General features: G+C 43.3%; 2 protein-coding genes and 1 pseudogene across 2 annotated transcripts in view; all 3 read left to right on the forward strand.

The window, feature by feature from the left end:
- LOC136164920 (UDP-glucuronosyltransferase 1-6-like) overlaps positions 1–16171 on the forward strand; it is a 127139-nt gene that overhangs the window by 59663 nt on the left and 51305 nt on the right. The window lies entirely within an intron of this gene.
- Positions 6454–7446, forward strand: LOC136155457 (UDP-glucuronosyltransferase 1A3 pseudogene; annotated as a pseudogene).
- Positions 11692–12549, forward strand: LOC136164912 (UDP-glucuronosyltransferase 1A3-like). The gene has a single exon (XM_065930565.1). It carries the CDS (start codon positions 11692–11694, stop codon positions 12547–12549), a length of 858 nt encoding a protein of 285 aa, XP_065786637.1.

Raw genomic sequence — 16171 nt, forward strand, 5'->3', positions numbered from 1 at the left:
TTTTTCTTTGTATTACCTCTGAGTTTTGGTTTTTCATTTTAGTTACTTTGGGTGTAGGTTTAGGTTATTTCAGGTTTTTTTTTAAAATTTCATGAGCTATGCTTGTATGGCTAAAAACTTTCCTTTTAGAACTACTTTTACTGTTTCCCATAGATTTTGGATTATCATGTTTTCATTTTTATTTGTCTTGAGGTATTTGTTTAATTTCTTCTTTAATTTCTTCAGTGACCCATTGATTGTAACACATTGTTTTGTCTCCATGTGTTTTTGCAGCTTTTTTTGTAGTTGAGTTTTGGTTTCATAACATGATGGTTGGAAAAGATGTTTGATATGATTTCAGTATTCTTAAGTTTAGTAACACTTGATTTGTGACCACACATGTGATTTATCAAGACAGATATACCATGTACACTTGAAAAGAATGTGTATTTTGCTGCTTTTGGATGGAACGTTCTATGTATATCTATTAAGCCTAACTGGTCTAATGTGTTGTTTAGGACCAGTGTTTCCGTATTGGTTTTCTCTCTGAATGATGTGTGCATTGATGTATGTGGGATTTTAAATCACCCTAATATTGTTGTTTTGGAGAAGGAAATGGCAACCCACTCCACTGTTCTTGCCTGGAGAATCCCAGGGACGGGGGAGCCTGGTGGGCTACCGTCCATGGGGTCGCACAGAGTCGGACACGACTGAAGTGACTTAGCAGCAGCAGCAGCAATATTGTTGCGTACTGTCAACTTGTCTTTTAATGTCTGCTAATACTTGCTATTTGTATTTAAGTGCTCCTGTGTTGGGGCCACATACGTCTACATGTATATCTAATGGTGGCCCTCTGGTAGGTTAATCTGGGCCCTGGAGTCCCTGTCTGTAGAGCCCAAGTTTCCTGGAGCTGGTGTCCGTCTGCTGGAGGGTGGGGGTGAGGTCCAGGGGTGTCCTGGGCTCATGCTGGTGCACTGGTAGGTGAGTCCAGGTCCTTGGCACTCTGGTGCACAGGGCCTGGTCCTGCGCCTTCTGGTGAATGGGCCAGGTCCCAGGTGGCCTGCTCTCAGAGGGTTAATGCAGCTGGCCTACTAGTGAATGACTGTGTCTCCACTCAACTAGCTACTTGACCTGGAGTATCCTAGAAATAGTGCTGACAAACTAATGGGTGAGGCTGTGTCCCGATGTTAATAAGGTAGAGGGATGGTCCAAATAGCACTTGCTGGCACAGTATCATTGTTGTAGAATGAAATTCTCCAAAATTGCTGCTGCTCATGTCTATATCCCAGGATGATCTCTGTCTTTTGCCTTTCTGGGAGGTTCTTCAATATCAGCAGGTGGGTCTGACCAAGGTTCCTTTTAGATTACTTCTTCCCTACATCCTAAAGTATGTGAGATTTTGTGTGTACCCTTTAAGAGTAGTGGAGAAGGAAATGGCAACCCACTCCAGTACTCTTGCCTGGAGAGTCCCATGGATGGAGAAGCCTGGTAGCCTGCAGTCCATGTGGTCACAAAGAGTTGGATATAACTGAGCAACTTCACTTCACTCTCTTCACTCACTTCATACTTTATCACTGGAGAAGGAAACGGCAACCCACTCCAGTGTTCTTGCCTGGAGAGTCCCATGGACAGAGGAGCCTGGTTGGCCATAGTCCATGGGGTTACAGAGAATTGGACATGACTGAAGTGACTAAGCATACATGCATTTGAGAGTGGAGTCTCTATGTCCTATGGCTTCTGGCCCTCCTGAAAGGAAGCCCCGCTGACCTTCCAAACCCAGCTTTCTGGAAGCTCCTCTTCCTGGTTCTGGACCCCCAGGCTGGGACCCCAATGTGGGGTCATATCCCTCACTTCTTAGGGAGAAGATCTGCAATTGTAATTATCCCACATTTGTGGACTGTTTGCCCAGGGGTATAGGTCTTGCTTACACCATGTCTCTACCTCTCCTACACATCTTGTTGCCATTCCATCTTTACATATTTAGTTGTGAAAGATTCTTTCAGCTAGTCTTCAGGTCTTTCTCATCAATATTTATTCTGTAAACTGTAATATTGCTGTGCCTGAGGGAGGAAGTGATCTCAAGGTCTCCCCAGTCTGATATCTTGGCCACTTTCTCAGTGTAAATTAATTAATGACATACTTCACATTTTAAAATTTCATACTGTCTTCAAAATCTGGTGTATAGTTTAACTTACAGACATATCAATTTAGACTCTACATATTTCAAGTGCTCAATAGTCATGTGTAGCTAGTGGCTACCATAATAGCATATGATCAGCATTTGTAAACATTACATAGATAAACCAAAAGATGTATATTTTAATTTTTTGTTAGAAAACCCAACATCCCTAATTCTGAAAATGATATCTTAAAATATTTCTTAATTTAACTGAATTTTCTCAATTTACGTTTAGAATTTTTAATAGTTTTTACTTTAAAAATATGCTAGATTGGCACACAAAGTTTTGACTGTTGTGTTTTAGTAATAAAGTTTGCCTTTCCAAAATATTTAATTGTGGCACAATACCCCAGCATGATTTACTATCTTGACCATTGTATGTGTACAGTTTAATAGTGTTAATTATACTCACATTACTGTGCAGCCAATCTCCAGAATGCTTCATTATGAAAAACTGAAACTCTGTACCCCTTAAATATCTCCCCATTTCCCCCAGTCCATAGTTCTTGGGAACCACATTTTACTTTCTGTCTTTATGAATTTGAGTACTCTAGGTTCCTCATGTTAGTGGAATCGTACAGTATTTTTCTTTTCAATACTTAGTATTTCACTTAGCAGGCTGGCCTCTAGGTTTATTCGTGTTGTGTATATGTTGTTCAAATTTCCTTTCTTTTTTTTAAGACTGAATAATAATCCGTTGTATAGACAGACCACAGTTTGCTTATCTGTTCATCTGCCAGTGAACATGGGTTGCTTCCATCTTCTGGGTGTTGTGAATAATTTTGCTATGAGCATGGGTGTACAAATATGTCTTTGAGACTCTGCTTTCAATTCTTTTGGGTGTATACCCACAAGTGCAATGGTTGGATCATCTGCTTTTTTAAAAAATTTTTTGAGGAACTTCCATCCTGTTTTCCACAGCGACTACACCATTTTATATTCTCAGCAACAGTACATGAAGGGTTCAATTTCTTCACATCCTCTCCAAGGCTTGTTATCTTTTTTCTTTCTTTTATTTCTTAATGATAGCTACCCTAATAGGTGTGACCTGACATCTTGCTGAAGTTTTGATTTTCATTTCCCTAGTGATTAATGATGTTGAGCATCTTTCATTGCTCATTGGTCATTTGCACATATGACCAATGTCTAAGTCCTTTGTCCATTTTTGAGTCAGGTCTTTTGTTGTTGAGTTATAGAAGTTCTCTGTATATTCTGGATATTAATCCCTTTTCAGATATATTTCGTGTCTGACTCTTTGTGACCCCATAGACTATACAGTCCATGGAATTCTCCAAGCCAGAATACTGGAATGGGTAGCCTTTCCCTTCTCCAAGGGATCTTCCCAACCCAGGGATCAAATATAAATATTTTCTTCCATTCTATGGTTTGCCTTTTTACTCTGTTGATAATATCTCTTGATGCACACATTTAAAATTTGTTCATGAAGTCTAATTTGTTAATTTTTCATTAACTATGCTTTGGTGTAATTTTCAAGAAATCTTCGCAAAATGCAATGTTCTGAAGTTTTGTGCTATGTCTTCTTCAAAGAGGTTTATAGGTTTAGGTCTTACATTTAAGTCTTTGAGCCATTTTGAGTCGAACTTTTATATGGCATTTGTAAGAGTCCAAATTCATTGTTTACATTTGGACATCCAGTTTTTCTGGCACCATTTGCTGAAAAGACTGTCCCTTTTGAATATTTTTTGCACCCTTGCCAAAAATAACTTGACTATATATGTGAAGTCTATCTCTTTTAATTTGAAAAATTTATTTAAAAGTTGTGTGGCAAATATGTGTGGGAGTATTAATATGATAGGAGCTACTCCTATCAAAATCTAGAAATTCTTTTTGTTCTTGTTGTTTAGAGCTAAGTTGTGTTTGACTCTTGTTGTTTAGAGTTAAGTGTGTCTAATTTGTGTCTACTTGAAGGACTGTAGCCCACCAGACTCCTCTGTCCATGGGATTTCCCAGGCAAGAATCCTGAAGTGGGTAGCCATTCCCTTCTCCAGAGGATCTTCCTGACCCCAGGAACCTGGGTCTCCTGCATTGCAGGTAGATTCTTTACCATTGGAGCTACCAGAAAAATGCTTTTAGGTGAATTAAAAAATATATATATTTTTGTTCATAATACAAATCCTGGTGACGTTTTTCTCAGTCTGCCATTACATCTATAGCTTAATTTGGGGGCAAAATCAAGAGTGTAAGAGTGTTAAATCTCCCTATGCATGAGGCCGTATACATCTTCAATTATTTTTTTCTAGTCTAGATGTATATCTCACACTGTAGCAGAGAAAACACCATACTCCTTACCAATCCCATAAGTGCACTGTGTACCCTTACTTGGTTCATAGTATCCATGTAGGCTGAGTGCCAAACACAGGGCAGCTGACCACAGTGAGGGAAGCCAGAGAGTTGTCCCGTAATCTTTATGACATGCAGTTAAGAGCCGGACAATTAACAGGGGTCACTGAATTCTTACCAGAGCAAAGGTAATCCAACCCAGCTTACCTGCTGTTTGTGCCACCAGATAAGGCGCTTCTAGATTCACTGGTGGCAGCAGAACCAAGTAGCAGCTTCTCTTGCTAAGAACGCTGACAGCAGGTTCAATAGCAGCAGCAAACATGAATACCCAGCTTCTCAGCCACCTTTCTTCCTTCCCTTCAATGTGTTTATACCCTGAAAGTAGACATAAGCAGCCTTGATCCTACAGACTTAGGAAATTCTGCATGGCTGTATATAGAAGTGAATGAGGGGGACAGATGATAGGGTGAAACCCGGGAGCAGAGGACAGGAACTGGGCCTTAGGGAAATCATGCAGTTATAGGGCTGGGACAGAAAGAAGATCCAGAAAAAGAGAGCATAGATGCTGTTGTTGGGGCTCCAGCAGAACCTTGGGCCCACAGACTCCAAGGAGGGTTAAAACAAAGGCCTCCAGCACAGGGACAGCCTGTGGGACTCAGGAGGCGTCTTGGTGCACACTGGTTTGCCCAGGACGGGAATCTGTAACGTACATGCATCCCTAATGGGGATGAGTTTCTCCCAAAGGGAAGCGTCGGCCTGCCCATCATGTGGCCCAGAACAGGATGTCCTTTTGGCCAAAGCCACGGATGCAGAAGAGGGTGCTCAGTGAGAGAGGGAGCTGGGTGGCTCAGGGAGTGCTCCTCCGTCATCCCAGGTGCAGGAGGGACTCCGTGATGTCAGTGTCCTCTGAGCACACGTGGGCATCAGTCTCTGTATCAGGGCTGACATCACGGGCAGGTGACCCAAGCAACTGTGCAAGGTCCCACCAACTCTGGAGCCCATTGGCTTTAGAGGAATCCATCCATATCAGGACTTGGGTCTGTAACTGACCTTGGAGAAAAATCTGAACATAAACTCTAAGATGCAATAAAGGCCCAGATGAATAAAGGCCTCAGTCCCTAAATAGAGTAACGAAAGATTGGCACCTTCAGCAGCCTAAAAGGAATTCAGAGACCCTCCTCTGAGGCCAGGGGATGGCTCCATCCTGTCCTATGGTGTGTAGATCTTGGGGGCTGGCCCTCTCTGACTCCACTGTGTCATCACTAAGGGTTACCTTGCCCACTGACACTTTAGATAACAGCAATTCTTATTCCATGAAGTGCAAACAGAATTAACCAACTCTTCGGCTCTCTTCCTCAAGGATCCCTCCAGATATTTCGATGTCTGACAGTTGCTCCAATAGACTCTTGCCTGAACATTGCAAGAGGTGTCCCAGTGTTGAACAGGAAAAAACGGACAGTGAGAGTCCCCTATCCACTAAGAGAAAGCTGTCAGCAATGTCATATATTATTATCTCCCTGGATGTGCTCTGAGTTCACCCATAAATAGGGAGAAAGAGTTTGAAGAGTTCTCAGATAAGATCACATGCAGCAGAGGTTCTGGGTGAGGACTGGGGCAGAGGTGACTCCTCAGAGTTCAGTCCAGCCCCAGAGAACACGGTGAGCAGAGAGGTAGGAGGTGACCAAGGGAATGGGCAGGCACAGCTTTGTTTTGGGTCTTGGATGAAGAACAAGAGAGTGAACTCGAATGCTCCCCAGTGGAAGCAGCAGGTCAGAGGAGTTTTTCCATGAAAAGGGGGAGTGATCTTTCTTTGCGTGAAACCAGAGGTGATGAAACACAGGCATAGATTTATCTTGTAATGATTAATGTTCGGAGGGCTCATTGCCTTCCAATGACATGGCATTTTGTTTAAGTGACTTGATCATAAGATAAACGAAACAAATATAGGAGGCACAGCCCCACCAGAAAGTCAGTTGCTTCTGGTTTGTGCGGAGATGGCCCTGGGACTGCAGCTTCGGCGGCAGGTGCTGGCTGGACTCCTGCTCTGTCTGTGCGCCAGGCGATGGGCCGAGGCTGGGAAGGTGCTGGTGGTCCCCATGGAGGGCAGCCACTGGCTCAGCATGCGGGAGGCCGTGCGGGAGCTCCACGCCAGAGGTCACCAGGCAGTGGTCCTGATTCCGGAGGTCAATGTGCACATCAAGGCAGAGGACTTTTTCATCAAGAAAACCTACGCCATTCCCTACACCCAGGATGATTTTGATTACTTCCTGATGGGCAGTTTTGATATGTTTTTTGAAAGAATACATTTTCTAACACTGTTTTGGAAAACTATGACAGCTACGAAAAATCTGTCTGTGGTCTTTGTAAGGTCTTGTGAGGCACTGTTGTATAACAAGGACCTGATCAGAGACCTGAATGCCAGTTCCTTTGATGTGGTTTTAACGGACCCTATTTACCCCTGTGGGGCAGTGCTGGCTAAGTACCTGTCCATTCCTGCTGTGTTTTTCTTGCGTTTCCTTCCCTGTGACTTAGATATTGAGGGCACAGCATGCCCAAACCCTCTCTCTTATGTTCCTAAGTTGTTAACAAGGAATTCAGACCACATGACATTCTTCCAAAGGGTCAAGAACTTGCTCTACCCTCTGAGCCTGAAGTACCTTTGCCATTTTTCTTTCATTCCTTATGCACGTATGGCCTCTGAGCTTCTTCAGAGAGATGTGTCGCTGGGGGAGATTCTTGGCTCCGCATCCCTGTGGCTGTTTAGAGCAGATTTTGTGGTGGAGCATCCACGGCCGATCATGCCCAACATGGTGTTCATTGGGGGTTTCAACTGTGGCAACAGGAAACCATTATCTCAGGTCAGTATTGCTGCTCTCGTTCAATCAGTGTTCCAAGTGGAACACATTATTTTCAATGAAAAAATTAAAAAAAATTTTATGCCACGTTTCACATCTTATGGGATCCTAGTTCACCCACCAGAGATTTAACCCAAGCCCTTGGCAGTAAACGCTTGGAGTCCTAACCACTGGACCACCAGGGAATTCCCAAGTGAAATATATTTTTAGTAAACAACTTACTTCCAGATTCTTTCTTATCTACTGATCTTTCTAAAGAGTCGAACTTCAAATTCCTGCTAGCAGTCTTTGGTGCCATAAGTTGTTAAAATGCCTCCAGTAGTGTAGTAAAAGTTTGTGATGGTCTCTGAGAGAGCTTCCCTGTTAGTTCAGCTGGTAAAGAACCCACCTGTAATGCAGGAGACTCCAGTTTGATTCCTGGGTCAGGAAGATCTGATGGAGAAGGGATAGGCTACCACCTCCAGTTTTCTGGGGCTTCCCTGGTGGATCAGATGGTAAAGAATCTGCCTGCAATGAGGGAGACTTGGGTTTGATCCCTGGACTGGGAATACCCTCTGGAGAAGGGAATGGCTACCCACTTCAGTATTCTGGCCTGGAGATGTCCATGGAGAGGCTACAGGCTACAGTCCTGACAGGTGACAGTCCATGGGGTGCAAAGAGTTGGACTTGACTGAGCTAATTTCACTTTCCTTTCACTTTGAGAGGAATGAGAGGCAGAGATTATGTTCAGTAACAGGTTGACAAGAAATGGTGTGATTCAACCATGACTGTCCCTTGTAAAGGTACTGTTGTAACTGTTGTGCAACTTTCTTCAGCTTAGTAGGAGCAGAGAACTTGAGCTGTGAATCCATTCATCAGGGATTTTACATTGAGGTGCTCAAGTGAAGGATGAGAGAACTGGCAAATGTATTTATTGACCTGATAATTCTTAGTGATTTTGTCTTGGAAGGGATTGAGGTGTGATCACAAGAAACCTAACACCCAGAGGAAACAAGTTTCAGAGAGGTCAAATAAATTAAGTAGAAATGAAATAAATCTGGACAAAGAAGTTGGGCTCTCTGTGATCAGAGAAAGGAATAAGAGATCCAGCTTTTCCAAGATGGAGCTGTGCTGATCAGAAGTCTTCTGACCAGGAGCTGGTGTCTGGAGGAAAATGTGGGGGTGTACAGAGCTAGATTGGGCTTTTCTAGTGGCTTAGCTGGTAAAGAATCCGCCTGCAATGTGGGAGACCTGGATTTGATCCCAAGGTTGGGAAGACCCATGGGAGAAGAGAAAGGCTCCCCACTCCAGTTTTCTGGCCTGGGGAATTCCATGTACTGAGAAGAAGAGGAGCTAAAGGCAAAAGAGAAAAGGAAAGATATATCCATCGGAATGCTGAGTTTCAAAGAGTAGCAAGGAGAGATAAGAAAACCTTCCACAGTGATCAATGCAAAGAAATAGAGGAAAAGAATAGAATGGGAAAGACTAAAGATCTCTTCAAGAAAATTAGAGATACCAAGGGAACATTTCATGCAAAGATGGGCTCAATAAGGGACAGAAATGGTATGGACCTGACAGAAGCAGAAGATATTAAGAAAAGGTGGCAAGAATACACAGAAGAACTATACAAAAAAGATCTTAATCACCCAGATAACCACGATGGTGTAATCACTCACCTAGAGCCAGACATCCTGGAATTCGAAATCAAGTGGGCCTTAGGAAGCATAACCACGAAAAAAGCTAGAGGACATGATGGATTTCCAGTTGAGCTATTTCAAATCCTAAAAGACAATGCTGTGAAAGTGCTGCACTCAATATGCCAGCAAATTTGGAAAACTCAGCCGTGGCCACAGGACTGGAAAAGGTCAGTTTTCATTCCAATCCCAAAGAAAGGCAATGTCAAAGAATGTTCACACTACCACACAATTGCACTCATCTCACACGCTAGCAAAGTAATGCTCAATATTCTGCAAGCAAGGCTTCAATAGTACAAGAACCATGAACTTCCACATGTTCAAGCTAGATTTAGAAAAAGCAGAGGAACCAGAGGTCAAACTGCCAACATCTGTTGGATCATTGAAAAAGCAAGAGAGTTCCAGAAAAACATCTACTTCTGCTTTATTGACTACGCTAAAGACTTTGACTGTGTGAATCACAACAAACTATGGAAAATTCTTCAAGAGATGGCAATACCAGACTACCCGACCTGCCTCTTGAGAAACCTGTATGCAGGTCAGGAAACCACAGTTAGAGCTGGACATGGAACAACTGATTGGTTCCAAACAGGGAAAGGAGTACGTCAAGGTTATATATTGTCACCCTGCTCATTTAACTTAGGTGCAGAGTACATCACGAAAAATGCCGGACTGGATGAAGCGCAAGGTAGAATCAAGATTGCTGGGAGAAATATCAATTGCCTCAGACATGCATATGATACCACCCTTGTGAAAGAAAACAAAGAGGAACTGAAGAGCCTCTTGATGAAAGTGAAACAGGAGAGTGAAAAAGTTGGCTTAAAACTCAATATTCAAAAAACTAAAATAATGGCATCTAGCCCCATAACTTCATGGCAAATGGATGGGGGAAACAATGGAAACAGTGAGATACTTTATTTTTTGGGGCTCCAAAATCACTGCAGAGGGTGTCTGCAGCCATGAAATTAAAAGACACTTGCTTCTTGGAGGAAAATCTATGATCAACCTAGATAGCATGTTAAAAACCAGAGACATTACTTTGCCAACAAAGGTCCATCTAGTCAAAACTTTGGTATTTGGAGTAGTCTTGTATGGATTGGGGAGTTGTACCATAAAGAAAGCTGAGCACTGAAGAACTGATGCTTCTCAACTCTGGTGTTGGAAAAGACTCTTGAGAGTCCCTCGGAATGCAAGGAGATCAAACCAGTCAATCCTAAAGAAAACTAGTCCTGAATATTCATTGGAGGGACTGATGTTGAAGCTGAAACTCCAATATTTTGGCCACCTGATGCAAAGAGCTGACTCATTTGAAAAGACCCTGATGCTGGGCAAGATTGAAGGCAGGAGGAGAAGGGGGCAACAGAGGATGAGATGGTTGGATGGCATCACCGACTCAATGGACATGAGTTTGAGTAAACTCTGGGAGCTGGTGATGGCCAGGGAGGCCTGGCTTGCTGCAGTCCCTGGGGTCACAAAGAGTCAGACACAACTGAGCAACTAAACTGAACTGAACTGATGGATGCACAAGAGGGTGCTCAGTGAGAGAGAGCACTGGGCAACACAGGGAGCCCGCCCTTATCATCCCCAGGGTGGATGGGACACGGAGATGTTGTGTCCTGCTGAGCGCATGTGGGCATCAGTCTCTGTAGCAGGGCTACCTCATGGGCCTGAGACACAATCTGTTGCACAGGCCCCACCTGAGAAGGCTCCCACAAATTAGGAGCCCCTCAGTCTTGAAGAATCTGTCCTTATCAGGATTAGGTGTGTAAATGACCTTGGAGAAAAATCTGAACACAGAGTATATGGTGTACTAGGGGTCCAGATTCATGTACACCCCAGTTCCTCAATAGAGTAGTGAAAGATTGACACCCTCGTGAGAGAAATTCAAAGAGCCTTCTCTGAGGCCAGGAGAGGGCTCGCTCCTGTCCTAGGGTGAGCTGACATTGGGGGCTGGCCCTCTCTGACCCTACTGTGTCATTGCTAAGGGTTATCTTGCCCACTGATACTTTAGACTACAGTAGCTTTTGTTCCATGAGGTAGATACAGAATTGTCCAACAGCCATTCTACTGCAGATGTTTCATATTTGACATCTGCTCCAATCAAAAGACTGTCCCCCGAACATTGCTGTAGGTGTCCCAGGGTGGACCAGGAGGAAAATTGACAGCCAGTGTACCCTCACTACTGAGAGAAAGCTTTCTTAGGAATATCATGTATTTCCCTGGATGTGCTCCAAATGCACCAGTGAATTGAGGTAAAAGAGTTTAAAGAGTTCTCAGATAAGGTCAAAATCAGCAGAGGATCTGGGTGGGGGCTGGGGTGAAGGTAACCACTTAGAGTTCAGTCCAGCCCAACAGAACTTGATTAGCAGAGAGGTCAGAGGTGACCAAAGGATTCTGCCGACACAGCCTTGCATTGGGTCTTGGATGAAGAGCGAGTGAGTGAACTAGAATGCTCCCCAGAGGAAGTAGCAGAGTCATAGGAGTTTTTCCAAGATAAGGGGGAGGGATCTTTCCCACAAGGTGTAATCAGAGGTGATGAAACAAAGGCATAGACTTACCTTTTAATGATTAATGTATAGAGGGCACACCACCTTCCAATGACATGTAATTTGATTAAGTGACTTGATGATAAAATAAAGATAAGGGAACACATATAGGCAGCACAGCCCAACCAGAGAATCAGTTGCTTCTGGTTTGTGCGGAGATGGCCCTGGGGCTGCAGCTTCGGCGGCAGGTGCTGGCTGGACTCCTGCTCTGTCTGTGCATCGGACGATGGGCCGAGGCTGGGAAGGTGCTGGTGGTCCCCATGGAGGGCAGCCACTGGCTCAGCATGCGGGAGGCCGTGCGGGAGCTCCACGCCAGAGGTCACCAAGTAGTGGTTGCTGCTCCAGAGGTCAATGTGCGCGTCAAGGCAGAGGACTTTTTCATCAAGAAAACCTATGCCATTCCGTACACCCAGGATGATTTTGATTACTTCCTGATGGGCCGATTTAATATGCTTTTTGAAAGAGTGCATTTTCTAATACTGTTTTGGAAAACTATTGATGTTGCAAAAAATGCATCTGTGGTCTTTGCAAGGTCTTGTGAGGCACTGTTGTATAACAAGGACCTGATCAGAGACCTGAATGCCAGTTCCTTTGATGTGGTTTTAACGGACCCTGTTTATCCCTGCGGGGCGGTGCTGGCTAAGTACCTGTCCATTCCTGCTGTGTTTTTCTTGCGTTTCCTTCCCTGTGACTTAGATATTGAGGGCACAGCATGCCCAAACTCTCTCTCTTATGTTCCTAAGCTGTTAACGTTGAATTCAGACCACATGACATTCTTCCAGAGGGTCAAGAACATGCTCTATCCTCTGAGCCTGAAGTACCTTTGCCATTTTTCTTTCACTCCTTATGCACATATGGCCTCTGAACTTCTTGAGAGAGACGTGTCGCTGGGGGAGATTTTCAGCTCTGCACATTTGTGGCTGTTCAGAGGAGACTTTGTGATGGACTACCCTCGGCCGATCATGCCCAACATGGTGTTCATTGGGGGTATCAACTGTGGCAACAGGAAACCATGATCTCAGGTCTGTACTGTTGCTTTTATTCAATCAGTGTTTCAAGTGGAACATATTATTTTTAATGAAAAAAATTAAGAAAAATTTTTATGCCTTGCCACGCATCTTGTGGGATTCTAGTTTACCCGCCAGGGATTGAACTCAAGCCCTTGGCAGTGAACGCTTGGAATCCAAACCACTGGACCACCAGAGAATTCCCAAGTGAAATATATTTTTTAAAAACAGCTTACTTCCAGTTTCTTTCTTATCTACTGATCGTTCTAAAGATTTCTAACTTTCAATCTCCTTCTAGCAGTCTTTGGTGAGATAAGTTGTTAAAGTACGTCCAGTAGTGTAGTAGAAGTTTGTAGTAGTCTTTGAGAGGAATTCGAGGCAGAGGCAATGGCAATAATAGGTTGATAAGAAATGGTGTGACTCAACCATGATTGTCCTTTGTAAAGGTACTGTTAAAACTGTGTGAAATTTTATCCAGATGAGTAGAAGCAGAGAACTTGAGCTGTGAATCCATCCATGAGGGATTTTTCATTGAGGTGTTCAACCGAAGGATGAGAGAACTGGCCAGCTGCATTTATTGACCTGATAATCCTTAGTGATTTTGTCTTGGAAGAGATTGAGGTGTGATCACAGGAGACCTGACACCCAAAGGAAACAGAAGTTTCGGAGAGGTCAGATAAATTAAGTGGAAGTGAGACAATGCTGGATAGAGAATTTGGGCTCTCTGTGATCAGAGAAAGGAATAATAGACCCAGCTTTTCAGAGATGAAGCTGTGCTGACCAGAGGTCTTCTAACTAGGTGTTGGTGTCTGAAGAAAAATGTGGTGTCTTACAGTGTTGGATTGCATGTCATGTAGATCTTCAGCTTGGGACACTGGGATCATCAGAGGCTAGTGGTGGGAGCTGGAGAGTTGGTAGAACAACCTAAGAGCACAGTGAAGGTGGCGACAGTGATGCTGAGAACTGAGTCTCAAAGAGGAAACATTCTGACCACATCATCAAACCTACCCCAGCCCAATCTGACCTGCCCCAAGTTTCCATCATGGAATTACTGCTTTCCTCATAGTTTCAGAGTCTTCTTATGTTAACCCTGAATATTTGGGTTTAATTGAAATAAGACTCTTGGGGGCAGTTGTTTCTTAATCCACCGAGTTAATCATGATTTTGTCCACCTATGTCACATGCAGTGAATTTATATTAGCTTTCACGACTTTTGGTCTCTTAATGTTTTTGGTTTTTTTTTCATTTTTTGCTGAATCATTTTATACTAATTGAACTCCATTACAATAATTAGACTGTTGCTATTTTCTATTTCTTCCTGGTTCAGCTTTGGGAGATTGTGCATTTCTAGGAATCTGTCCTTGTCTGCTACTTGTTCATTTTTTGGTTTATCGTTGTTCACAATAAGATCTTATGATCCCTTACATTTTGGTGGTGTTGGTTGTGCCTTCTCTGTTTCATTTCTGATTTGATTTACTTTGACAGTCTCTCTTTTTCTCCTGATGAATCTGGATGAAGATTCAGAAAATTGAAGGTGCATCAATTGTATATTTTTTCAAAGAAGTAGTTCTTCATTTCATTTAGCTTTTATATTTCAGGTCTTATCTGTATTTTTTTCTGTATACTGTCTTGGATTTCATATATTCTTTTACTTACTTTTGGTTTAAGTTTAGGTTATTTATTTGAGATTTCTCTTGTTTCTGGATGTACACTTGTATTGCTATAAACCTCCTTCTTAGAACTGTGTTTGTTGTTTCCCACAGATTTTGGATTATTGAGTTTTTGTTTTCATTTGTTTCCAAGTATTTTTAATTTCGCTTTTAATTTCTTCAGTGACCCATTGGTTGGTTGTTGTACATTGGTTAGCCTCCATGTGTTTGTGGTTTTGCAGCTTTTTCTTTGTAGTTGAGTTTTGGTTTCATAACATCATGGTTGGAAAATGTGCTTGATATGATCTCAGTCTTCTTAAATTTGCTGAGACTTGTTTTGTGGCCTTACATGTGATCTACCCTGGGGGACGTTCCATGTTCCCTTGAAAAGAATGTGTATACTGCTGCTTTTGGATGGAATGGTCTGTGTATATCTATTAAATCTAAGTGATCTAGTGTGTTGTTTAAGGCCAGTGTTCCCTTACTGATTTTCTATCTAAATGATGTGTCTATTAATGTATGTGGAATCTTAAAGTATGCTAATATGGTTGTTTGCTGTCAACTTCTCTTTTTATGTCTATTAACACTTGCTTTTTGTGTTCGGGTGCTCCTGTGTTGTGTCCAAATCTGTCTATATATATATGTCTAACAGTGACACACTAGTTCCTGGGTCCTGGAGTGTCTTGCTATAAGGCCTGGGGGCTGGACCTGGTGTCAGCATGCTGGAGGGTGGACTGTGGCCCAGAGATGCCTGGGCTAGTGCTAGTGCACGTGTAGGTGATTCCACATCCGGGGCCCTCTGGAGGACAGGGCCAGGCCCTGGGACTTCTGGTGGGTGAGACCATGTCCCAGGTAGCTGGACCTCAGCCAGTCCTAAGACAGTTGTCCTGTTAGTGAATCAGTCTGTGTCTCCACTCATCTCCTATACTTGAGGCAACATAGTACTGGTGTTGACAGGCTGATGGGTGGGGCTGGGTCCTAAGGCTAAAATGCCATAGGTACGATTCAAAAGTGGCACTTGCCAGTGCAGTGTTTTGGGGTAAAATGTAGCTCCCCCAAAAGGCTACTGTCAGTGTCTATATCCCCAGGATGATTTCTATTTGTCTTCTGCCTCTCTGGGATGCTCTTCTAAATCAGCAGGTGGGTCTGATCCAGGCCCCTTTCAGAATGTTGCTCATTCCCTGGGTCCTAGAGTGTGTGAGATTTTGTGTGCACCCTTTGAAAGTGGAGTCTCTATATCCTATAGTTCCTTGGCTGTCCTGGAAGTAAAAGTGAGTCCCACTGGCCTTCCAAGCCCAGTGTTCTGGGAGTGCTTCATCCTGGTCCTGGTCCCCAAGCTGGGAGGCTCAGTGTGGGTTCATAGGCTTCACTCCTTAGGGAGAGCCTCAGCAATTGTAGTTATCCTCTATATGTGGATCATCGGCCCGGATGTGTTGGTCTTGATTATACTGTGCCTCCTCCACTCCCACACATCATGTTGTGGTTTCTTATTTATATATTTTGTTGTAGAAGACCTTTTCTGCTAGCCTTCAGGTCTTTCTCATCAAAATTTGCTCTATTAATTGTAATATTGGTGTGCCTATGGGAGGAAGTGAGTTCAAGGTCTTCCCAGTCTGATATCTTAGACACATTCTTCAAATAAAATTATTAATGAGGGATTTTACATTAAAAAATTGATAGTAACCTCTCAAAATTAATGTCTTTTACACATACAGCACATAGCACTTTGGACTATCCACATTTCAAGTGCTCGATAGTCAAGTGAAGTTAGTGGCTACTATGTCAGTCAGCCTATGATCAACATTTGCAAATGTTCCCTCCCTGGGAGGGAAGATCCCTTGGAGGAGGCCACAGCAACTCACTCCAGTATTCTTGCCTGAAGAATCCCATGGACAGAGGAGCCTGGCAGGCTACAGTCCATGTGTAAAGAGTTGGGCACAAGTGAAGTGACTTAGCACACACACACACCCACACACACACAC

Source organism: Muntiacus reevesi, chromosome 1, assembly GCF_963930625.1.
Source record: "Muntiacus reevesi chromosome 1, mMunRee1.1, whole genome shotgun sequence".
Lineage (NCBI taxonomy): Eukaryota > Metazoa > Chordata > Mammalia > Artiodactyla > Cervidae > Muntiacus > Muntiacus reevesi.